The 23,916-nt window shown below is 50.3% G+C and overlaps 3 protein-coding genes across 3 annotated transcripts; 1 reads left to right on the forward strand and 2 right to left on the reverse strand.

The window, feature by feature from the left end:
* Positions 1 to 1,812: 1,812 nt before the first annotated feature.
* APOA4 (apolipoprotein A-IV) lies at positions 1,813 to 4,045 on the reverse strand. The gene is made up of 3 exons (XM_006890874.1): positions 3,997 to 4,045; positions 3,520 to 3,646; positions 1,813 to 2,791 (listed from the first exon to the last, which is right to left on the reverse strand). Exons 1-3 carry the CDS (start codon positions 4,043 to 4,045, stop codon positions 1,813 to 1,815), a joined length of 1,155 nt encoding a protein of 384 aa, XP_006890936.1.
* A 5,439-nt stretch (positions 4,046 to 9,484) lies between these two features.
* Positions 9,485 to 10,639, forward strand: APOC3 (apolipoprotein C-III). The gene is made up of 3 exons (XM_006890875.1): positions 9,485 to 9,539; positions 9,699 to 9,831; positions 10,516 to 10,639. Exons 1-3 carry the CDS (start codon positions 9,485 to 9,487, stop codon positions 10,637 to 10,639), a joined length of 312 nt encoding a protein of 103 aa, XP_006890937.1.
* Positions 10,640 to 13,846: 3,207 nt separating this feature from the next.
* APOA1 (apolipoprotein A-I) lies at positions 13,847 to 15,639 on the reverse strand. The gene is made up of 3 exons (XM_006890876.1): positions 15,597 to 15,639; positions 15,282 to 15,435; positions 13,847 to 14,441 (listed from the first exon to the last, which is right to left on the reverse strand). Exons 1-3 carry the CDS (start codon positions 15,637 to 15,639, stop codon positions 13,847 to 13,849), a joined length of 792 nt encoding a protein of 263 aa, XP_006890938.1.
* Positions 15,640 to 23,916: the final 8,277 nt, after the last annotated feature.

The following is a 23,916-nucleotide window of genomic DNA, read 5'->3' on the forward strand; positions in this document are numbered from 1 at the left end:
GCTTGGATCAGGGAGACCCAGGGCCTGCTTTAGGTCAGCTTTGATGGACCTTGTATTGTAGAATGTGACCAAGAGTTGAGAAGTGGGATCCTGAGATAAGGAGGTTGTTGGGAAGAGGAAAATAAATAGATTTGAGAATCTATTGAACAGCATCAACTCATAAATCAGTTTTGTTCATCGTGTGTCTAATATTGTGCTAAGTGGTTAATACACATTGTTCCATCAAATCCTAACAGCTCATGAGGATTGTTAAGATCCCTATTTTCCAAAGGAGACAAAGGAACTGTCTCAGAGCATCCAGTAGTCAGTGGGAAGCCACGATTGAAGCCTAAGAATCCTGATTCTGACTTGTCCTTCCCAATAGGCAGGGCATTTAGGATGGCTCCAGGAGTCAGTGCAGACTGGACTGGTCAGAATGTGCCAGCGAGCACTGCTCTGTGGAGAAGGGAGTGTGGAGAAAGCCTAGAACATTCTCCAGAGATCTCTTCCAGAAAGTTTTTGGAAGGCCTGCACTCTGCCCTGAGAAGGGGAAGGGTGTTGAGTTATACTTGAAGACTTGAGGTAACATCCATGTTGTCCAGTCACCTGGGGTCAAGGTTCAAACTAGCTCTTCTCTGAGGCTCCCTCGTTGAGGGAGGCCTGTGACTCTCTGAGTCTGCATCTATGCACACCTGGCTCTGCAGATGGCCCATTTCAGGATGTCCCAGTTCCCCTGCCCTTTACCCCAGTGTTGGGACCCTTGTCCTTAGAGCAGGCCACCTCTCAGGAGAATCCTGACAGAGTAACAGCAGAGGGCAGGCTCCAGGCACTAGTCCTGGGTCCGCTCAGCCACACTCCTCGATGCAGGGCACCATGCACGGGTTTCACAGTCAAGAAATTGCTGAAATAATCATGAACTGCTTTCTAAGTGGGAGGAGAGGTAAACCGAACTTGAAGCAGTCATCTCTCCCTCTGCTCGGTCAGCTCTCTGGGCCCCGGGGACCATGTCCTGCTCATCCCAGTCCCCTCCCCTTCAGCTGAGGTGCAGTGTCAGACACACAGCTCCACAGAAATAGCTTTGCTCATTGGTCCATGGCTAGAACAGCGACTGACACGCGTGGTCATTCACAAATATTTATTGGCTAAGTGAATATATCTTGTTGTGTACCAGAACTGACCCACAGCTGACCCACCAGAGTAAATCACTGGGGAAGGAAACTCCCCACGTTCCTCCCTCAGGGGAATCGTGTACCTTTGGATTGGCAGTGTAATTCCTCACCGGTAAACCATGAGAGCTCCCTTAGTGACTCTGTCAGTTGTATATATAGAAGAAATGATCTTCCAGACAATGCTGACTGCTTAGAAGTAGATCACCAGGCCTTTCTTCTGAGGGACATCAGGGTGGACTCAAACAGCCAACTTTCTGGTAACCCCATTACTCTTTTGCATCACCTGGGGGAGTCTGGGTTGCATGCATTGAGATAATGTGTGACTTTCACCCCTCTCCCCTCTGAACACTTGTTGCACATTCTGTTCAGCATATCCTGCCCTCACACTCTTTCAGTCTCATCTCCTGGCCCATCTGTCAGCCCTTGCTAAACTTTACCTAACAGCAGTCTCATCCCCCACCTCCACCCTCGAGGCCTAGAAACCAGACTGAGCTAGTTCCTCAGGAGCTTTATTGAAAGTAGTGAGAAGTACCACTGTAACCTCCCAGTGGACATGTGTCCTCAAGCTCATACCAGGTCTGCTTCGGGGCAGACAAACAGACAGGTGGCAGGGCAGGGCAGGTGGCAGGGGCAGCGGGAAGGGCGCACCAGGAGCAGCTCAGCTCTAGAGGGGGGCTGGGGCCTGCTCCTGTTCCTGCTCCTGGAGGGGGAGCACGACCGGCTGGTTCTGGCTCTCTTTCTCTTTGAGGGTGCTGAAGAAGGAGTTGACTTTGTCTCTCAGGTCCTTCTCCAGGAAGACCAAGTGGCCTTCCACGTCCCCCGCGAAAGGGCCGAGCGTCTGCCTGAGCTCCCCCATTTGCTGCACCAAGACTTTGTTGAAGGTCTCGCCGTAAGACCCCACGCTGCTGCGGAACTCCTCCACCTGGCGGTCCAGCTGGCTGCTCAGCTCGGCCAACGACTTCTGCAGCCCCTCGGTGTTGCCCTGCAGCCTGCCACGCACATCCTCGGCCACAGGCACCAGCTTCTGCTTCAGTTCCTCGGCTTTTGCGTCGATCTTGACCTTCAGCTCCTCTGCGTTCTTCTTCATCTGAAAAGCCAGGCCCTCGAGCTGGTGGTTGAGCTTCTCCTGGACTTCCTGGGCATATGGGGCCAGCCTGCGGTGCAGCTCCTCCATGTTCTCGTCAATCTTGGTCTTGAGCTGGTCCGAGTAGGGTGTGAAGCGCGCCTTGAGCTCCTCCACGTTCTGCTCCACCTTGGTCTTGAAGTCGTCGGCAAAGGGCGCCAGGGAGCTCTGCAGGTTCTCCGCGTTCTCACGCAGCACAGCCTGCATGCGCTGCGCCACGGGGATCAGCTGGCTCCGGAACTGCTCCGCCTGGGTGTTGACCTGGGCGCGCAGCTCCTCGGCGTAGGGCTGCAGGAGCTGCTGCAGGTCGCGCACGTTGTCGCCAATCTTCTGGCTCACCTCCTCGGCGTGGGGCAGCAGCGTGGTGCGCAGATCCTCCAGCTCCTTCCGAATCTCTTCCTTTAGCTTCTCCGAATCCTTTGTCAGGCGCTCGTGCAGCTCTGTGGCGAAGGGCACCAACTTCGTCTGCAGGTCGCTGGCGTACGTGTTCATATCCCCAAGTTTGTCCTGGAAGAGGGCGCTGTTGGCAAAGGGTACAAGGAGTTGTCATCTCAGGACGGAACCTTGTCCCGTTATAAACCACACAGTCGGTACACACGCACCTGGGACATTTGTGTCCCTTGTGACTCTCCCCATGGTGTGTAGATCATGACTTGAGGAACTGGTAAGATAGACTACAGTTATAATTCAGAATTGGTCTCTCTGGAGCATAAAGTCTCTACTGGTCCTGTGGCCTCAAGCAGTTTGCTTTGCCCTCCTCCTCCTGAACAGTGCAGAGGTTGGACCTTGAGGCCCTTCCCAGCTCAGGGACACTGTGGCATAGATTCACATTCCCTAAGACAATGCTGTAAACTGGATCCTTTCCAGTACCTTCCAGTGACACAAGATGCCAGTTTCTTTGTGAGCACCCACACTCAGTGGCTTCCCAAATACCATATCTCCTTCCCCATGATCCCACTGAAGCCTGTCCTTCTGGAATAAAGAGGCCAGATCCCATTTGCAGTTCCCTCCCACCTGCCTTCCATGAGCTTCCAGGCTAGAATGTAACCATTTTGCAAAACTAGAAAGTTGAAGCAGGAAGGCGCAGTCCAGCCCCCCACCCCACCCTGTTTACATACGAGGACCCTAGGACTCTGCTGGTGAATTAGTAGCAGAGCAGTGGGCGTTCTGAGCTTTGCTCTCCTGCCTCCCAGCTCAGCCCTTGCTGGCTCACTGTCCTGCCCTGCCTGCAGCCTGTTCCCTTCTTACTTGATCTGCTGGCTGAGCTCAGACTTCTGGAAATGCTCCACAGCCTCCTCGGCATTATTCTTCAGCTGGCTGAAGTAGTTCCACACCACAGAGACCACCTGGTCAGGGTTGACCTCAGTACGGGCACCTGGACACAGAATCGACGGTCATTCACAAACCTAATTTCCTCCCTTGTCCCCCTGCATTATTGCCCTTAAATTGCTGGATAATACTGGGGAGCCAAACCCACTCTTCCCCTTTTTGTGCTTCGCAGGTTGGAAGACCAGGGACATAAGAAACTACTCTGGCACCAGTACCAGTCCTATGTCTGGACGTGGGTCACCTCTCTTGTGACTGACAACTAGGCAGCTCCTTGTGTCCAGATGGGGGTTAACTAGCACTCAGACTGTCACCTCTTTCAGTCTTTCCACCCTGTCCCACTCTATGCAGCAGCTGGGTCCTACTTGACCACCCCATCCAGGAATAGCTTGTACTCACTGGTAACAGCCACCAGGGCCAGGACCACGACCACAGTCTTCAGAAACATCTTGGGCACGTCTCTGGGCTGGAGTAGCCCCACACCGCACTGGACTCTTGCTGTAATCCGAGGCACCTGGTGGAGAGGTCCCAAGGTGTGTCAGCTATGCTGCTGTTCCACTGGACTGAATGAAGCTCAGAGCCAGCCAGACATTTAAACCCCCACCAGGCGCCCCTCCCCACCTCCCTCCACGCTGGAAGGTGACACATTCCCGGGAGGCCTCTTGGACTTTTGTGACCCTAAGAAGACGTGGCAGCTGACAGCAGACTGAGGCCGGGGAGGCAGTCAGAAGGAGCTGTCCTCTGCTCAGGCCCCACCCAGTGTGAAAGGAAGGAGGCAAAGAGCTGGGGGAGAAACAAGGTCCAGGGAAGCCCCTGAACCTGGAGCTGAAGCCCCAGAGGCCCTGATGGCAATCTTGGATATGTGTCAGATTGGAGGACCAAATCCGTGTCTCTTCTGTTGCTCAGCAGAGAGAGCCCCCCGCCCCATCTGCCACCAATCCTACCTCGATCTTCAGAGCACCACACACTGTCTGAGGACCATCTAGGGCTGCAGATGTGAGAACTAAGACCTAGGTCTCTTGACAAGGCACTTCCAGGAGGAGGGAACCCTTGGGAGCCTACAGCAGGTAGGAGGTGTGGGCAGGGAGCTTGTTGCCATGCCCTCCCACTGTCAGTGTGTTCCACCTTGGGCTCATCATTTGATGCTCTGAACCTCCACTTCTCTACGGGAGAAAAATAATAGGGTTGTTAGGCATATTAAATGAGAGGCAACTTGTCCAGTGGCTCATATAGTGCCTGGCACAGAATTAGCACTTAAAATTTTTGTTATCATTAATACTAATTATTTTTCTGATTTGAACCTAAGCAGGAAGTGGAGTGCTAAGCCCTCCAGTGAGCATGGTAGATGTTTGGCCCAGCCCTCTTGGGATCCCCAGGAGGACATGAGGCAGGATAAAAGGGGCAAGGTAGTCTATGGCTTGATTCCTAGCCCCAAGCAGTGGTGGTGCCCCCCATCTATGCCCAGTCACACTCCCTGGACAGGAGCAGTCTGCTTGGGCAGAATCACAGACCTGTGGCTCTCCAGGGGCTTGTCCCTGGGAGAAAGGATCAATAATAGTAACATTTAGAAGGTCTTCTATCTAAAATGTCTATATCAACAACAACAACTGTTACATTCAGAGGCACAGGAAGGTGACCATGCACCAGCATGGCTTCCTCTGTTGGACTACCCACCCCTCTGTTATCAAACCCAAACCTACTGTCGTTCTGTCCACTCCAATTCGTGGTGGCCCTGCATCAGCTTCTGAGGTTGTCAGTCTTAATGGGAAGAGACTACCCATCTTTATCTCACAGAGCTTGGTAGATTCGAACCATTGACCTTTCAATTAGCAGCCCCATGAATAATGAATTAGGATAATAGGACTCCTTGCACTGCTTTTAGTGTCTTATGAAATATTGTCCATCCTTTTGTGTCATTGGTTCTTTTCCACAAGCACAGTGGTCAGCACGGAGGAGGGCTCCCAGCTACTTGTAAAATGAATGCCACAGGAATAAGACTATAATGCATGTACTCTTTCTTCAGGGTCTTCACCGGGTGGTCCCCAGACCACTTGGTCATTTCCAGGGTCATCCCATGTCACCTATCAACAGTTGTTGGAAGTTTGGACTCTGTGCATCTGGACTCCATCGTTTACTATCTGTGTGGCTTTGGGCAAAGCTCTTAACCTCTGTGAACTTCAATGACTTCACCAGGTCCCGCACATCCACCAGGTCCTGCACATCTTCTTCAATGACTTTTCCAGGTCCCACACATCTTCTTGAGTTGTAAAGATTCAATGACATAATCTATGTAATGCTCGGGATAGTACTTGGCACACAGTGTTCCTGAAATGTCATGCTTTACTTCTGAAAGGTTTATTTCCCATTGGGAACATTGACCCATTGGTTTTAGACCTACTTCTGAATCAGACACAGTTCAGTCTGCGGTGAGGTACTCATGGGTGACACTTTGACCCTCACCCTCTTTTTGGACCAGAGATGAGGTGGAGAATGAGTCATGAAGGATACTTCAGCTGCAGTTTGACCTCTTGGACTTAGACTGTGAAGAGCAGCAGATGCTTGTATGTGGCAGGTTCAAGGTGCCCATCTCCGCGTCCGGGTGTGCCTGCACTGATTGGTGTATGTCCTGGGTGCTCACCAGGCTGTGTCCAGACTCACATCAACATGCAAATATTTTAATTGATGGTGGGCAAAGAGATAAAGCCAGAGTTGAAGGGTTGGCATAAGGCCTGTGTGTACACAGAGGGAGGGCATGCTGTCGACAACAGGCTGTAGATGCAACACTGTTTATGAACATCTTTAGACCCAAGTCTGTGGAGATCTTTTGGCTCAACATGTAAATGGATTTGGGGGGCGGGGAGAGAGAACGAGACAGGGTGTCAACACCTTCACGAGGACGTGGCCGTGGAAATCAGGGCAAGTCCATGATCATTGGCCACAGAGGACCTGTGTGAGTTTGGGAAGTCACCTCTCCCTCTATGAGCCTCAGTTTCCTTGTTTGTACAACCGAAAGACCTAGTAATGGTTGGTGCAGCAGGGAAGCCGCTCTCTCAGCATTTCCTCACAGGCACCCCCTCTGTGCACTCACACAAGTATTTATCCAGGGGCCAGCATCAAGAGGGGGTGGCTCAACAAGAGACACAGCCAGGGAGAGGGCAGGCAAGTTATGCTGAAACGCCTCCTCACACATGTTATACACTGGCCCCCACCAGAGGCAAGCTCCTGTTGTAATAGGGATATGCAGGTGAGAAGTAGGAGGAGCTTCCAGCACAGAGAGAAGTAGGTGAACAGGGTGGTCTGAATCAGCACCACTGGTCTAACCTGGCAGCAGGATTACAGCTCAGCTGGGTTCATACGCTAAACCACAAAGCAAAGCAGAAAGTTGCCCAAAGCCCAGAGGATCACGGTGGGGCCAGGCTGGTCCAGCCTGCTGGTCTCTCTACGTGCTCTTTGTTATTTCCAAAAGCCTGTGCCTGACGCAACCCAGAGTAGGCATCTCATTCCATTGCTTAACCAAAGTCTACTCTCAGGAAGAGATCTAAAGCTAATTTGCTCTCAGATGTGAACTGACGGATACATCCTCAAGGGCCTCGTTTTTCAAGGCTATCTAGCACCAGGCTGAAAACTCAAAGACCTGCACCCTGTGTGCAGGTAAGGAGGGATTTTTCCCCCTCTGAGCTTTGGCTTTCTCATTGTAAGTTCGGGTTATTAATGTGTACTTACAGAGTCCTATTTCCATTTTAACAGAAAACAAAAATTTAAGCAAAGGAATGAATTTCTACTTGAGGAATTTCAATCCTTCATTAAAGAAGGAATTCTTAGAGTGTGTCCAGGACTTCCTCAGTCCTCTGATTTTAAACTGTGGAGTTAGTTACTTCTTCAGTGAGGAATGAACACTTGTCTCAACTATTTCTGCATTAGGAGCTCCTCTTGCTTTCAGACAATGCTGTCGAGGGAGGTACGGTTTTGGGGCAGAAAAGAGGGATTTCATGACCCACTTGCTTTGCATATTATTTCATTTACTATTCACCACAGTTTGGGAGAGTAATATTCTCCTATTTCACAGAGGAGAATATTGAGGATCTGTGATATATCTCTGTTATTAGATGCCGTCAAGTCAGAAATGATTCATCTTTGACCCCCCCAGAAGGTTTTCAGAAGCTGTAAATAACATGAGAGGAGACTGCCCATCTTTCTCCCATAGAGCAGCTGGTGGATTCGAACCATATGACTTCAGGTTGGCAGTGCAGCTTCTTACCACTAGGTTAAAAGAGCTCTCTTACGTTTCTGGTATTTATATAAGAATTTTAGTCTTGATATGTAAGAACTAAAGGCATCATTTAAACTTTGATTGTTGATTCCAAAGCCCTAGCATCAATAAAACAAAACCCTTGATCCTGCCAGAGGGACTACAGCTTCCAGTGTAAGCCCAGGAGATGCTTCATCCCATGAGAGCCTGAGCCTCTCTTCTGGCTAGCCAGCTGGGCCTACCAAGTTCCTCAGATGCCCTCTCACCACCCCATGGTCCTCAGCACAACTTCTGCCCCTGGCCAGGGTGCTTCGGAGGGTGCTATTTCCAAGCTGAGAAACCCAGGGCCCCAGGCTGGGATACTTGGGGCTGAGAACTAATCTCAGAGCCCACCCTTGTGGGGAGGCCTCTAGCCATGAGTCCAGCTCCTGCTCTAGGCAGTGTTATCAGTGGGTCCAGAGGGCAAGGTAAGGAGGAGGAAAGAGGGGAGGGACGAAGGCCTTGAGCTCAGAGTGGCCTTTGTCCTCCCCCAGCAACTCCTGCCCTTGGCCTTAGCTGGTGGAGGCTTCTGGGTAAGCAGTGCATGGGAATGGAGCCTAGACACAGTGTCATCCCTTTCCTACACTAGATTCAGGGTCTATATTTCCCTCATCCACATCCTAAATTACTGAGAAGGGGCATTTGCTCTCATGTCTGACAATTGCTCCATGGTTCCACCTCCTTGCACTTTACCCCTCTCCTGTTTTCAGGGCTTGGTAATGTGGAGGGATTGAGGCTGGGCAGAGAACTGAGAGATCTGAAAACTCAAATATGAAGGGCTGAGATGGAGCCAAAGTCCCCTAGCTTGTTACCTAAGTCCTTTCCCATCATGCCTAAAAAGGCTTAACTACTAGGAAGGAATGGGGTCTCCCCAGGCACCACAACTCCCAGTTTCCTGAGCCTTTGGGTTGTTGGGGTGGCAGGAGAGCAGCGTGGGCACCCACTGTTTCCTAGCGATTTCCCAATTCTCCCAGCAGGCCTGGCTGCATCTCGCCACCCTGTCTCAGGCCCTGGTCTGGACTGGTCAGCAGGTGACCTTTGACTGGCTCACCTGGCTCCAAGCGCCCACGGCCTGGGGACAATATAAAACAGGTCAGCACCCTCTTGTCTGTCTGTCCCGTTCATCCCAAAGAAGCAGCTGCTCCAGGTAAAGTCCTCTGGGGTGGGGGAGGAGAGAAGGGCGGGGAGACGCAGAGGCAGGCCCTTGCTTCTTGTTCAGCAGAGAAGGTCCCAGGGCTAGATGTGAGTCCCCTGATGTGCAGCAGGTTCAGGGAGGGCCATCTGCCCCAAGCCACCCGGTGCTCAGTGGTGGCAAAGTCTAGGCCGGAATCCAGGAGTGTTCCAGTCCCCAGTCTGGTGGGCTTCTACTGCACCCCACACCACCTCCCTTCTGTCTGAACCTGGGCCTCCTTGAGCCCCTGACTGAGAGCCTTGGCTTCCCATGATGTGCGGGAGCAGGCCTCTCTCCTCAGAGCTTGCCCCGCTCAGATGTCACAGTAGGAGCTCCAGCACACCCCCGGGGCCCAGTGGTGGTGATGATGAGGTGGAGACTAGAGTGCCCCTCACAGGACACTTCTTCACTGCAGGAACAGCGGTGCCATGCAGCCCAGGGTCCTCCACGTCGCTGCCTTCCTGGCACTTCTGGCCATGGCCTGTAAGCACTTTGTGGGGATTGGGCCTGGCGAGGGTTAGGGGAGCAGCCAGCTGTCTTGAGAACTCTCAGGAGTTTGACCCCCTGGAACCTGTGGCTGGAGGGGTTGAGGGCCTGCCCTGCAAGCCGGTCCACTCAGCTCAGCTCCTGCTCTCCGCACAGGGGCGCAGGAGCCCGTCGAGGCCGAGGACGCCTCCATTCTGGGTGTCGTACAGGACTACATGCACCAGGCTGCCAAGACTGCCCAGGATGCACTGACCACCGTGCAGGAGTCCCAGATAACCCAGCAGGCCAAGTATGCCCACTGGCTTTCCCTCCCCTAACCCTAACCTCCACACAAGCTCCCACCACCCCAGCAGACATGGGCTTCAAATGTGGGGGGGGGTCCTGACCCTGGGTGAGAGCCCTTCCCACGCAACCCAGGGCCTGGGCCTCTCTCAGCCTCATGCCCAGAATCTTCTGAGAGAAGGTGGTCCCGCTCGCAGTGTTTTATAGGGGGCAAGGCTAGGTGCCTGAGGGGGGACTCTCCATCCTTCTGTCTTTTCCTGGCCTCTTGCCCTCACTTCTGGCCTCTTGCACCTTCAGGTGTTGCTGCCCTCAGGTGGGGCCATATCTGCCCTCACTTGCACTTTCCTTTTCTGATAGACTGGCTGGAAGTTTCTCTTGGGGGACCCCACTCCCTAAAAGTTCATCCTAAGAGGGCATTTTCCTGTGAGTTTTTCAGCCCAGGTGGCCAGCCTGGGGAGTGCCTAGGTAGTGGGAATAGTGAATGTCCTGGACTGCTAACTGGAGCACTGGAAAGCCCTTGCTGCCTGCCCAGCTACTTCCCACGTAACCACTCGCTGTGGCACCTTTGTCTGTGGTTCCCAGGAACACTGCTGGGCTAGGGCCAGCAGGGAGGCCATGAGGGTATGGGGGTGGGGGTGTCCCATGGCTCTCATATACTTCTATTACTTTCCCTCACTGATTGAACCCACAGGGGCTGGATGACAGAACGCTTCACCTCTCTGAAAGACTATTGGAGCACATTGAAGGACAAGTTCTCTGGGTTCTGGGATTCAACTCAGGAGGCCATGCCAACTCTGATTCCTGAATTCATATGAGACCTCTATACCCCGTGGCAACCTTCCCGTCCATCCTGGCTCCCTAGGTCCTCCAGACTGCAAAGGTCGTTTGAAAGGGACAGCTTTCTCATCACCCCTCCCACCCCACCCAGGGTTTGGGTATCCGGCCCTCCCAATAAAGCTGGGCACGAAGCTGCCGTGACTTGGACGTCCCACTCGTGCCGTGTGTGCTTGGGCGTGGCGCTGGGTCTGCTGTTCTGGGTGGGGGCACTGACTGTACAGGTGCCGGTTTGGGCAGGCTTGGCTTCCAGTGCCCTCTCCATCGCTAGGGGCTGAGTGATCTGTGGGCCTGAATGTCTTTACCTGTAAGGTATCAGTAGCCCTACCTACCTGGACAGAAAATCATAGAGTAAGAACACTTAAGTACTGAACAAGAGAACTTAAGTGTGTGCTCCATCCAGGCTCTGTTTTTGTCACTGTCCTTCCACCATTAGAATTGTAATCACGCAACTTCGCCGAAACAGTGAAGCTGACTGGTGCTGCCTCTTCACCTGCCTCTCAGCCACACTTGAAGGAAGGCAGGCAAGTTGGGGTAGTAGTTAACATCAGGTACATAGTGACCCTCTGGTCTTGGCTCCACCACTTGGCCAAGCCGTAAGTTTCTTATCTGTAAATTGGGTACAATAACAAGACCATGTGGTGTAGTTTTGTTCTGAGAATGAAATGGAAGGGTGTTTAGAAGTATCTGAAGCAGCACCTGGCTCATCAAAGGTGCCTGGATAGTGGTTGTTGTTACTGTCAGGAAGAACTGATTGTTCCCATAGGGCCAGGAATGGAGTGGGTGTTGCGTAGATGTCATGAGAATTAAGAAGGAACTCAGGTCACACCAACAGAGATTGTTGCCCTAGTGTCCCCACCATGTAGCAGATGCTCACATCAGACACTGACCATCTAAGTAGGAAGAAACAGTTTCTGAGAGGCGACAGCATTCGCTCAGTATCACAGAACTAGCCAAGAGCAAGCTCAGATCCCAAGCTCAGGTCAACTACCCACATTTTAGGAAGCTCTGGTGCTTTAGTGGTAAGGAATTGCACTGCTGACCCAAAGGCAGTCTTGTTCAAATTCCTTAGCTGCTGCTCTGTGGGGAAAAGATGGGCAATCTCCTCCCACGATGTACAGCTTCTGAAAACTTGGTGGAGTATCAGCTGTGAGTCAGTTCTGACTTGACAGCACACAATCCCTATTCCACTCAGCCAGCACAGAAAGAAAGCCTTGTTACCAGAGAGAGAGGAGAGTAGGTTTCCAGCACACTGCATGAGGAGACAAAAGGTCATGTGGGGAGAGAGTAAGGCTGGCTCCTGCCTGACCTGTGAAGCTGTGTGCATGCACACAGGGTATGTATGTGAGTGCGAGGGAGGGGCAGACTGCACGGAGGGGTGCATGTGAGAAAAAGTCTGTGTGTGTATGCACACAGGGCACAGAGTGTGTATATGAGTGTGAGGAGGGGTGCATATGAGTATGTGTGTGTGCACACAGGGTATGTGAGTGAGCGGAGGAGGGGTGGACTGTGGATGGAGGGGTGTATGTGAGAATGAGTATGTGTGTGCACATCCACGTGAACCCCAGTGCCTGGCCACACGCTTTTCTTTCATAAAAACAAGTATGGAAGCCTAGTTCAGATGGTCTATAAGGGTGCCTGGTGCATCCTGTTCTTTAACTTCTATGAGTGGCCATGTATTTCTAAGCTTCAGCTTGCTCATTTGTAAAATTAGTTTCATTTCAACGTACCCCAGGATTTTGGGAAGGGTGCTATGCTGTCATGGGTATAAAAGCATTTCCTTGTTTTTGTTGTTTTGTGCCATCAAGGTGACTGCAACCCATAGTGACCCTCTGTACAACAGCTCTGAAGCCTGCCCTGTCCTGAGCCAGTCTCACTAATTCTGACACACCAACTCCCATTGCCCCAGTCACTGCATCGATACAACTCAGCCAGAGTCTCCCTTTCCTGCCTTCACCTCCTCCATCCTTCAGTGCATGTCCCTCTCCAGGGACTGGTCCCTCTTGGCCACGTGTCTAAAGTATGTGAGATGGAGTGTCAAAATCCTCACCTCCAAGGAGCAACATGGTTTCACCCTCTCCAAGACAGACCTATTTGTTTTTTTTGGCAGACCATGGTATACTCAAGACTCTTCTCCAGCACCACGATAAAAATGTGCTAGTTACGTGCCAGATATAGTGCTGGCAGAAATAGGGAGAGGCAGGGCATGGAGCTTTGTGGAAGGGAGGGCAGAGATGGCTGGCTTTCACAGTTGTGGGAGTGTGAGCAATTGCCCAGGTCCAGGAGTTTGCTGAATTAATAAAGGAGGAAGAACACACTACAAGCTCTTTATTCAAGCCTACCTGGATCTTGGCCCCTTGTTGTTATGTACCAAGGAGTCAGAACCGGCACAGAGCTGAACCTCCAGTGGATTTTTAGAGGCAGTAAACTGCATGGAAGGAGATTGCCCATTTTTGTCACACAGAGCAGCTGGTAGATTCCAACAGGGGGCCTTGAGTTGGCAACTCATGCCTATTAAGAGGCAGAGAGCTGGCAAAGGCTCCTGTCATCTGCCCACATCATCACCATGCCCAGCTCCTCCCACCTGAACATCTCTGGGAAATGGACACTTATTTTTCCCAGGAAAGCCAAGCCTCATCCCTGACCCTCGTCAAACATGGTTCCCTGACTCTCTTCAGGGTCGAGCTCTTGCTAGTGGAAAGTGTTTTTTCCTTAGAAAAGGGGCAGATGCAGCCTCGCTCCTAAAGTGCCCCCAGCCTAGCCAGGGGTCCAGAAAGCCCACTGAGGGAAACTCTGACGAGGTCCCAGTCTAGGATTGATGTTGGTGCGTACCATCACCCAGTGGGTTCTCAAGGGCAGTTAATAGCATGGGAGGAGATTGTCCAGTTTCCCCGCCCAGCAGAGCAGCTGGTGCCTTCGAGCTGGCAGCGCAGGTCTTTCCCACCAGGCCACCAGAGCTGCTCTGGAAAATCAACACCGGAAGTCCCTACCCGCAGGCTCAAGGCTCCACCTGGCCCTCCAGCACCCAGCACCCCACGGCCATTCCCCCACAAAAAAGAAGCTGCTTCCAAATTTGGAAAGGTTTATTCTATGATACCCAAGGTAGTAAGGGGAACGCAGAGCAGGGTTCTGGTCCTAGCCCTCGACCCCCGGGTCTGGCAGCGGGCCTCGCGGCGGCGAGCGCCTCACTAGCTCTGCAGCTTCTTGCTGGCCTCTTCGACGGCTGTCTGGAAGCTGGCCTTCAGGGCCTCCATGACGGGGATGAGGCCCTGGCGGAAGTCCTCCAAGGCGGGCTTGGCCTTTTCGCTGAAGGTGGTCAGGTGCTCTGTGGCCTTGGTGTGGTACTCAGACAGGATGGCGCTGTCCTTGAGGGCCTGGAAGTGGGTGGCCAGGCGCTGGCGCAACCCCTCGCTGTAGGGGGCCACCTGCGTGCGCAGCGTGTCCACGTGGGTGCGCAGCCTGTCGCGCAGATCCGCGGCCAGCGGGGTCACCTTCTCCTGCAGCTCCACCAGCTTCTGGTGCGCGCTTTGGCTAAACTCCTCCTTCAGGGGCGCCACCTTCTGACGGTAGAGCTCCACCTCCTCCTCCCACTTCTTCTGGAACTCGTCCACGTAGGGCTGCACCGTCCGCCTCACCTCCTCCAGGTCCTTGTTCACCGCCTCCCTCAGCCCAGCGGTCTCCTTCTCCACGTTTTCCCAGAACTCCTGGGTCACCGGGACGATCTGCTCCTGCAGTTTGGTGAGGCTGGTGGTCAGGGTGTCCCAGTTGTCCAAGATCTTCAGGCTAAAGGGGAAGAGAGGGACTGAGTGGGTGGTCCCCTGTGGACCCTGAACCACCCAGAGCTGAAAGTTCAGTGCTCCAGCTTATGTATTGGCCACACTTTCCCTCCCAGCTTTTTACTAAACGATTTTGCCCTGTTCTGGGACAACCCATTGGACAGATAAGTTGAGGAGCAGAACGGTGCAATGATTTACCTAAGAATATTCAGCCAGGAAGATATTGCACCTTGTCTGCATCCAACCTGGCCCTTTGAATACTCGCACCCCTTTCCCTATCTGCAGAAGGCAGCCCCCACTGTGGATGAGCCCGCTGGAGGCAGCAGTTCAGAATAGGAAGGCTTTTGTTTACACTTGCAGGCAGATTGGGCCTATGATTACTGCCTGCACAGCATTGGTCTGCCTCTGGCCAGGGGCAGGGCTGTGCCCCAGCATCCCACTGTCTTTTCTCCATCCTGTTGTTTGTTGTTATGTGCCGTCGAGTCGTTTGCGACTCATAGCGACCCTATGTACAACAGCCCTAAACTCTGCTCTATCTTGTGCCAATCGCATTGCCTCTGACATACCCATCCCGATTACCCCAGTCACTGAATCAATCCACCTCATAAAGGGTCTTCCCCTCCTGCGCTGTCCCTCTACTCTACCCAGCATGATGTCCCTGTCTAAAAACCTGTCTCTCCTCACAACACGTCCAAAGTATGACAGACGAAGCCCCAGAATCCTTGCCTCCAAGGAGCCTTTCACAAATTGCCAGTGATCATGGCTACTACATCTTCCTATAGGCCTCTCAGCTCCACAGGACCAGCAGCCCCTCCCCGGGGCCTCAGCACCCCCGTTGGGCCCTTACTTGAGCTGCTTTCCCAAGGCAGAGGTTTCAAGCTGAGTCACATAGTCTTTGCTGCCCTCTTTGACTGTTTCCAAGTAGACGTTGACAAAATCCTTCACTCGATCCCAAGGGGACTGAGGTTCATCCTGCTGCCAGAAATGCCGAGCCTGGCTCCCTAGGGCCGAGAGGGTAAAACAGATCAGGGCTTTCTGCAGGATGGGGGGGCCAAGGTGTAGACCATCTGGGGCACCAAGAAATCATACTCCGGGAAGTTTGACATAGGGGTTAGGGAGAAGGGTCACCTAATATTGATTCCCTAAATTGAGGTTCACTTACCCGTCAGGAAGAGCACGGCCAGGCTCAGCACCACAGCTTTCATTTTGAAGAGATGTGGGTGACCTGGAAGAGAAGAGGGTGACCTGAGTAGAAGCCTGCCTCCAGCATGGGGAAGTCCTGTCCTGTTCCTCTCATTCCAGCAAGGGGAAGAGTGGGCCTCACACTGAGGAAGGCCTCAGGTATCCAGGGCCCCAGTGAGGCTGAGGCAGTGCCTAGAGTCAGGATCCCAGAGCCTGAGCCTCAAGTACCTAGAGTTGTGAGCTCGGAGTCAGGCAGGAGCACTTACCTTGCGCCGTCAGCTGTCCCTTGGGCTCTGGTGGCCAGCTCTCCTCTGGACCTATTTATGTCTCCAGGCAGGGGCAGGGCTATGATGCTGATAAGCTCAGCCAGGGCCTTGTCTCTGCTCACTGGTCCTGGCGATGTGGAACCTAGAGTTCAAGGATCAGCTCAGTGCCTGGGGCCTGGCAAATAGAGTGGGCAAACAGGAAGCCACAGGGGCTGCGGAGCCAGGGGTCAAGGGTTCAGGTGGGGGCAGAGAAGTGTGGTCCCCAAGTCCTGACCAGGATGCCTGTCTCATCTCTTAGTGGGATGTTTGTGTGCTTGCCATTGCCTACTGTGCCAGCCCAGAAAGGGAGCAGAAGGCTTGAACTCCTATCAAGAGATGTGCTCCATACTCCTTCCTTCCCCACGCATTCCAAGGAGATTATTTAACCCCCAGTCCTTGACCCTTCTTCCCTCCCCTGCAGAAGCAGCAGCTATTCCTCTGACAAGCCCTTTGTCTCAGGTCTAGTCCCAGTAAATCCCTCCACACCCATAACCATAAGGGACCATGGAGATAATATTGAATTGCCTCGGAAGCGGGGTGACTCAAGAGCTCCAGCCGTTGAGATTTCAGAGATTTCCAACATTTTAAAACAAGTTCTACTGACTAACACAAAGTGGCCAACTTTTCATTTTGTCATGTGAAAATGGGAAGCAGTTGCCGTCAAGTTAATTTCAACTTGTGTTTGAGAGTAGAGTGGTTTCTGACGCTGATTTTAGGGTAGCAGTTGTATAAGGTTTCTTTGGGGAGGTCTGGGGCCCCCAGCACCATGTCAGTGACAAAGTCTGAATCATAGAACCTGGACTGTCCACGCCGAGAGCAGCACTGAGAGTAACTACTCCAGCTTCTCCCCACCCACAATTTAACTGATGAGGAAATAGAAGACAGTAGAAGGAATTTGCCCAGCATCTCTCAGAGTGTCAGGAGCAGGCTGATCCTAGAATCCAGGTCTCTGGACTTAGGACCCAGGGCAGAAATGTGCCCTTGTATCATTTGCTCAGGAAACTCCCTGACACTCTATAAACCCTGCTGGAGCCTAGAGGGATTAATCTCCAGACCTCTTCCAGGCTAGCCAGTCTTATGCCTCTTGTCTCAGAAAAGGTGACTTTGGGGCCAGTCTTAGTCTTGAGTCCCATCCATCTTAGGTCACTTATTAGCTGTTTCGCTTTGAGAAAATGTTATAGCCTTCCTTGCACTCCAGTTTCTTATCTGTTAAGTGAAGATAATGATAGAACAAACATGCAATCTGCTAGAACGTGTATGATAGGTAAAATAATGGCCCATATTCAGAACAGATCATTCTAGAGGCTAGACATTATGAGGAGGAATGTGGCATTAGGATTGCAGGAAGATTCATCAATAACCTGTGTTATGCAGATGACATAATCCTGCTTGCTGAAACTGAAGAGAACATGAGGCATTTGCTGTAGAAGGTCAAGGACTGTAGTCTTCAGTATAGATTGAAGCTCATCATCAAGAAAAACAGATTCTCACTACTGGACCTATTGGCAGCTTCATTATGAACAGAGAAGATATTGAGATTGTTGATAACTTCAGCTTGCTTCGTTCCACAGTCAACACTATTGGCACCAGTAGTAAAGAAATCCAAAGACGAATTGAATTGGAAAAGTACTAAGAAGCAACTATGTCAATCTGGAGACTAAGGTGCGCCTGACCCAGGCCATGGTCTTCACAATTCCTTGCTATGCATCAGAGAGCTGGACAATAACTAAGGATGATAGAAGAAGGATTGGTACCTTTGAGTTGTGGTGCTTAAGAAGAGTGTTGACTGCCAGGGGAGCAAACCGTTTTGTCCTGCAGAGGGTGAAACCAGTTTGTTCCCTGGAGGCAAGGATTTTGAGGCTCCATCTCACATACTTTGGGCACATGACCAGGAAGGATCAGTCCTTGGAGTGGTATATCACGCTTGGAAAGATGGAGGGACATCGTGCTTGGAAGGGTGGAGGGACAGCATGAGAGAGGGAGACCCAGGATGAAATGGATTGACTCAGTGACTGGAGCAATAATGGGATTAGGACTGTTGGAGACGATGAGATTGGTTCAGGATTGGGCAGCTTTCAGAGCTAATGTACTTGATGGCACATAACAACAAAGATGTCTATTATGATCCTATTTTTCACTGATCCCACATCTTTCCAAATACAATGTTCCTTTCCAAGAAATAGTCTCTCCAAGCAACATGTCCAAAATATGAGGGATGAAGCTTTGACATCTTTGCCTCTAAGGATCATTCTGGCTGTACTTTCTCCATGACATACCTGTTTGTTCTTTTGTCAGTCCATGGACTATTCAGTACTCTTTTCCAACATCACAGCTCAAAGGCATTAATTCTTCCTCTGTCACCCTTATTAATTGTCCAGCTGTCAAGTGTATCAGAAATGCCAAGGACGGCACAGGATAGGGCAGGGTTCAGATCTGTTGTGCACAGGGTTGCTGTGAGTCCTACTTGACTCAACTGCTCCTAACAACCACCACCACCAAGATGTCTCTGGAACTCTGGAGGTCTAGTGGGTGAGGAGTTGTACTGCCAGTTCAATGGTACAATGGTGCAAATCTATCAGCTGCTTTGCAGGAGGAAAATGTGCAATCTCTTCCATGTGATTTACTGACTCTGAAAACCAGCTGGAAGGTCAGCTATGTGTCAGGCCTGACTCTGTGTTCATTACATTACATTACACACACACACACATACACACCCCAAGAAAGAAACAGAGAGACACACAGAGACACACACACACACCAGAGAGAGAGAGAGCCAGCCATTTCACTCTAGAACCTATGAACGTGTTACCTTACATGGAAAAAAGAGAATTTGCAGATATAATAAGTGCAGGACCTTGAGATGGGTAATTATCCTGGATTATCCAGGTGGGCTGCCAAGGAAGAAGGGTATGATTCCTAAAAGATGGTCTTGAGCTGAAGAGTGTGCATGGCCTCCAAAAGCTAGAAAAGGAAAGGAAATTGATCCTTCTCAGTGCCTTCAGACAGAATGCAGCCCTGCCAACGCCTTGGTTTTAGCCTAACAAGACCCATTTTAAACTTTTGATCTCAAGAATGGTAAGGTAATAAATTTGTGTTATTTTAAGCACACAACTCTGTGGTAATTTGTTACAGCAGCAACAGAAAACTAATACAGTATGTGTGTAAAACTGTCGGATAGGTACCTGTGGTTACATGCCATTGAGCCAATCCTGACTTATAATAACCCCATAGCATTTTCTTGGCTATAATCTTTATAGAAGCAGATTGATCACCAGGTCATTCTCCAGAAGAAACACTGGGTGAGTTCAAACTATCAACTTTGGTTACCAGCCAAGTGTTTAATCGATAGATCACGAAGGCTCCTTAGAAGGGGAACTGGCCCTTAGGAAACTGTAGCTAGTGTATTACTGGAATCCCAGCTTCTGCATTTCATTCTCTTGTTCCCACAAACCCTCTTGCATTGGTGGATGATGGCTCTCCATTCTCATACACTGCACAGACCTCAGCTTTCAGTTGGGGATGTCAGAAATCTCATGTTGCTCTGCTTGCTCCTAACCAGTAGATGCTGAGAGAACATATTTTTTTCCAGGAATGAACCTGAAAGCTGTGGGATCTCATAGAGTGGGAGGAGCTCCCGTGAATGACCTGCAGGGTGGAGGGACCCACCATGCGGCCATTTCTAAGCTTGTGCTTATAGTCTTGAGTGGGAGACTGGTCCCCTGCTGGGGAAGCTCACAGGTGTCTCAGGCCAAGACATCTTCTTTCTTTTTTTAGGGTGGAGCTAGTACAAAACAGCATGTGGAGGGGTAGGCCTTGTAGATTGATTCCAAACAGTTGCCACTGTTTTAACCTTCTCTGGTTTATTTCAGAAATGGCTAATATTGTTGTTAGGTGACACTGAATCAACTATGACTCATAGCAACCTCATGAACAACAGTTTTGAATCTTGACCAAGCCTCATGATGTCCGAAATGCTCAAGCCTATTGTTATAATCACTGTGTCAACTGATCTTGTTGAGGGTCTTCCTCTCTTTATCTGACCCTTCTGCTTTCCCAGCATGATGTCTTTTCCCAAGGACTGACTTCTGACAACACGTCCAGGGTATGAGATGAAGTGTCAGCATCCTTGCCTCCCAGGAGCACGGGACTGAACTTCCTCCAAGGCAGGGTGGTTTGTTTTTTGAATGGGTCTACGGTATACTCATTGTCTTTTCAACATCACAATTCAAAGGCATTGATTCTTTGTTGGTCAACCTCATCCATTGTTTAACTTTCAGATGCATAAGAAGTACTTGAGTTTCCTGTGGCTTCAATCAAGTGCACCTTAGTCTTTAACCGTATATTCTTGCCCTTTAGCACTTTTTTTAACATAAAAAATGTCTTAATTTTTTTCATTGTTGCAGTTTCTTACCCCCTTCCCCAGCCCTCCCTACATCACACCCCTTATTCCATATCATTGTCATGCATATAATCATACACTCTTTTCAGACAGTTCTTCCCCTCATCTGATGTATTTTCCTATTCTCTCCCCAACCTTCCATGTCTGTCATATTTTATAAAAGCAGTATTATGCAGTATTTGTCCTTTTGTGACTGAGATATTGCACTCAGCATAATGTCCTGCAGGTTCTCCCATGTTGTGTAATGTTTTATGAGTTCATTGTTTTTCAATGCTGAGTAATATGCCATTGTATGAATGTACTATAGTTTTCCTATCCATTCATTTGTTGATGGGCACTTGGGTTGCTTCCAACTCTTTGCTATTATGAATGATGCAGCAAAAAACATGGCTATGCATACATCTATTTGAGTTGTGGCTCTAGTTTCTTTAGGGTATATTCCCAGTAATGGAATTGTTGGATCAAATGGTATTTCTATTTCCAACTCTCTGAGAAAGTGCCAGATTAGCATTCCATAGTGGCTGCACCATTTTACATTCCCACCAGAAGTAAGAGGTCCAATCTCTCCACAACCTCGCCAGCATTTGTTGTTTGCTGCTCTGTTGAACCTTGCTAGCGTTTGGGGCTCGCTAGCACTATAAAGTGGCTCTTGACAGCAGATTTGTGTAGTTTAATGCCAAAGCACAATAACAGTTTAACTACTAAGTTTCTTATGACTAGCAGCCCACATAAGATACTATCATTGCTATTTTGCCTATGAGAAAGCGAGTTCAGAGCAGCTAGGTACTCACCCTGCATCCTGTAGGCATTAGTGCCTGGTTTTGGCAGCACTGGGAATTAGGAAGCCTGCTTTCTAGTATTTGTGGCCAAAAGCAGCGCCTTTAACTCTCTTAGCCTTTGTATTGGTCCAAAGACTCATCATTTCCTGGCTCAGACATTTCCAAGGCATTGAACTAGAGGATGTGGAAAACAGTATTATGGCAAGCAGGAGCATTCCATTTTTAAATGTTTTTAATCTATTTACTAATGTCTGTATTCCATTTGGTTTAAACTGTCAGTCTCCTTGTTTCTAGTAGTTTGGAAAGGAAGTCCTTCTGGACAGAGGCTGTGTGTGTATTCTACCTAAAAATGACAAGCTGCTGACAGTGTCAGACTGTGAGGGACCGGCCAGGCATGTTGGTGGCACTGGGTGAAGGCCTGCTTCCTGAATAGTTTTGAGGTGCGGAGCCCACCAGCACAGACATGATCCCCACCACCCTCTCCTGGTGCTGGGAGTCTGTTTCTGAAGTGACCACCCAGTACCTGGCCCTGGGGCCCCTGACATACCTGCAGTTGGCAGCCAACTGCATGAGTGGATTTTGCTCATAACGATTAGTGACTCACTGAGGTTAACAAATTGCTCTTTCACAATGCATGTCCTAAAGTCCTGCTGGTCAGTCCGCACCGGAAGGACTCTGCCCTCTGTCTGCTAAGCCTGGCACTTAGTGGACACTCAACAAATATTTTCTCAGTGAACAATACTGGCACAGTATAGGAAGAATCACCAAGATGACAAGGGGTCATCCGGAGAATGGCCTGGGTAGATTTGGGACACTCCTGAGCATTTTCCCTGGGCCACGGAGACGGTGGAAATGGGTGTCAGATCTGCTTTCCCTCAACCCCCATTCTCCCTATTTGGCAATTTTGTTGCTGCTTTTGGTGGTAGGAGCCCCAGTTTAGTCCCTAGGGTAGGGCATTGTACCTAATTATATGCCAGATCCTCATCTGCCTTCTGGCCCTGAACACTAAGATGAAGACAGAGTTCACACATGGTCAGCACAACACAGGCCTGGCTACCTGGGAGGCACACTAGCCCTCTGACTTCTCAGCCCTTGTGCCCGAGACCTGATCCAAGTCAGGAAGAGGGCTGAGTAGAGATCAGTCGTGGCTTCTTTCTTTCACAGCTCAGGGGTCCCCAGGTCCTCTCCAAATTCTTCCTCCTCTAGGCCAAAGGTGCCTGGCTGACCTTTGGAAGGAGTGGTACCTAGTGCAAAAGATTGTTAGGAGGGGTTGGAAGGCATCTGGTCATGTACCGGTGGCCAGATTCACTCAGCCTTAGATGGACAGACTGACGATTCCTAACCGCTCACCTTTTCTCGCCCACCACAGACCTGAGGCTAATGTAAATTCCCTTCTCTCTCACATCTACAAACTCAGCCAGTAGGTCTCACTTCAGCAGCCTTCCTTCATAGAAATTCTTCAGTCAGCAATTGGCCTTGCATATAAATTGATGCTCAACATAAAAAAACAAAAAACCAAAACAAAACACAAAACCACAAAAAAAAAACCAAACCCCAAACAAAGATTCTTACCACTGGGCCAATCATGACAGACAATAAAGAGATTGAGATTGTTAACAGCTTCAGCTTGCTTGGCTCCACAATCAACACTCCTAGTACCAGCAGCCAGGAAATCAAAAGATTAATTGCATTGGGAAAATCTACTGTCAGGCACCTCTCTAGAGTACTGAAGAATAACAGTGTTAGTCTGGAGACTAAGATCTGCCTGATCCAGGCCATAGTCTTCACAATTACTTGTAATGCATCAGAGAGCTAGACAATGAATAAAGATGATAGAAGCTTCATTGATGCCTTTGAGTTGTGGTGCTAACTGCCAGGAGAAAAAACAGGTTTGTTCTAGAGAAGGTGAGACCAGGCTACTCCTTAAGAGGCAAGGATTTTGAAGCGCTGTCTGACATACTTTGGCTAAAAGGGACCAGTCCTTGAAGAAGGACATCATGCTTGGAAGGGTGGAGGGACAGCACAGAGAGGAAGACTATGGATGAGATGGACTGACTCAGTGACTGGGGTAATGGGGGGTAGGTGTGTCAGAGACAATACGGTTGGCTCAGGATAGAACAGGTTTCAGAGCTATTGTACATAGGGTTGCTATGAGTTGCAAGCGACTTGACAACATCTAACTACAACAAGGCCCTTGCTGAAATTTTTGCACTGGTTTTTGGTGCCCAAGTATGAAAAATGAGTAAAACAATAGGAAAAGCACACACTGTAAGCTGAGAGGCACACAGTTCAAATCCACCAGCTGCTCCATGGGAGAAGGATGAGCATTCTCCTTGTTTGCCTCTGAAAACCTGCTGGAGGGTCAGCTATGAGCTGACTCAAAGGCACACAACACCTTGACCTTTATTTGGCCATCCATCAGGCTGATAAGGTCACTCGGCAGGCCCCAGCCTGGGCCGAGCCTTTTGTGGTTCTTCTTCCTTCTTCATTCTCAAGGAGTCTCTTTTCTACCAGACTCAGCAAAGTCAAATGCTGTCTTCTGAGAGGGCAGAGTCTACCTCAGTGCCCAAGGACCTGAGAGCTCAGGTTTCTGGAGAATGCTAGTTTCACGGGTGGGGCAAGATAAAGATGGCTCCCAAAGCTCCACCCTAGAGACCAGCGAGCTTTCCAGTCATCAGCGATTTCTACAAGCATCTACCTGGATGCTTTCCCAGCTAGACTGAACCACCAGGTAAATCACGGGTCAACATAACAATCAGGATTTTCTTTTCATAGTCTTTGTTCCCAACTAGGCTACAAAATTGAAAGTGTCTCACA

The sequence above is a fragment of the Elephantulus edwardii genome, unplaced genomic scaffold (genome assembly GCF_000299155.1).
Source record: "Elephantulus edwardii isolate Elephantulus edwardi_28Jun2011 unplaced genomic scaffold, EleEdw1.0 scaffold00093, whole genome shotgun sequence".
NCBI classification, from domain to species: Eukaryota; Metazoa; Chordata; class Mammalia; order Macroscelidea; family Macroscelididae; genus Elephantulus; species Elephantulus edwardii.

Coding starts and splice junctions, on each gene's coding strand:
- APOA1 (XM_006890876.1), bottom strand. CDS start 15,639: ATGAAAGCTGTGGTGCTGAGCCTGGCCGTGCTCTTCCTGACGG. Junction 15,436..15,596: donor GGCCGTGCTCTTCCTGACGG/GTAAGTGAACCT, acceptor TCTCGGCCCTAG/GGAGCCAGGCTCGGCATTTC. Junction 14,442..15,281: donor GCCTTGGGAAAGCAGCTCAA/GTAAGGGCCCAA, acceptor CTTCCCCTTTAG/CCTGAAGATCTTGGACAACT.
- APOA4 (XM_006890874.1), bottom strand. CDS start 4,045: ATGTTTCTGAAGACTGTGGTCGTGGTCCTGGCCCTGGTGGCTGTTACC. Junction 3,647..3,996: donor GGCCCTGGTGGCTGTTACCA/GTGAGTACAAGC, acceptor TTCTGTGTCCAG/GTGCCCGTACTGAGGTCAAC. Junction 2,792..3,519: donor GAGCTCAGCCAGCAGATCAA/GTAAGAAGGGAA, acceptor CTTTGCCAACAG/CGCCCTCTTCCAGGACAAAC.
- APOC3 (XM_006890875.1), top strand. CDS start 9,485: ATGCAGCCCAGGGTCCTCCACGTCGCTGCCTTCCTGGCACTTCTGGCC. Junction 9,540..9,698: donor GGCACTTCTGGCCATGGCCT/GTAAGCACTTTG, acceptor CTCTCCGCACAG/GGGCGCAGGAGCCCGTCGAG. Junction 9,832..10,515: donor CAGATAACCCAGCAGGCCAA/GTATGCCCACTG, acceptor TTGAACCCACAG/GGGCTGGATGACAGAACGCT.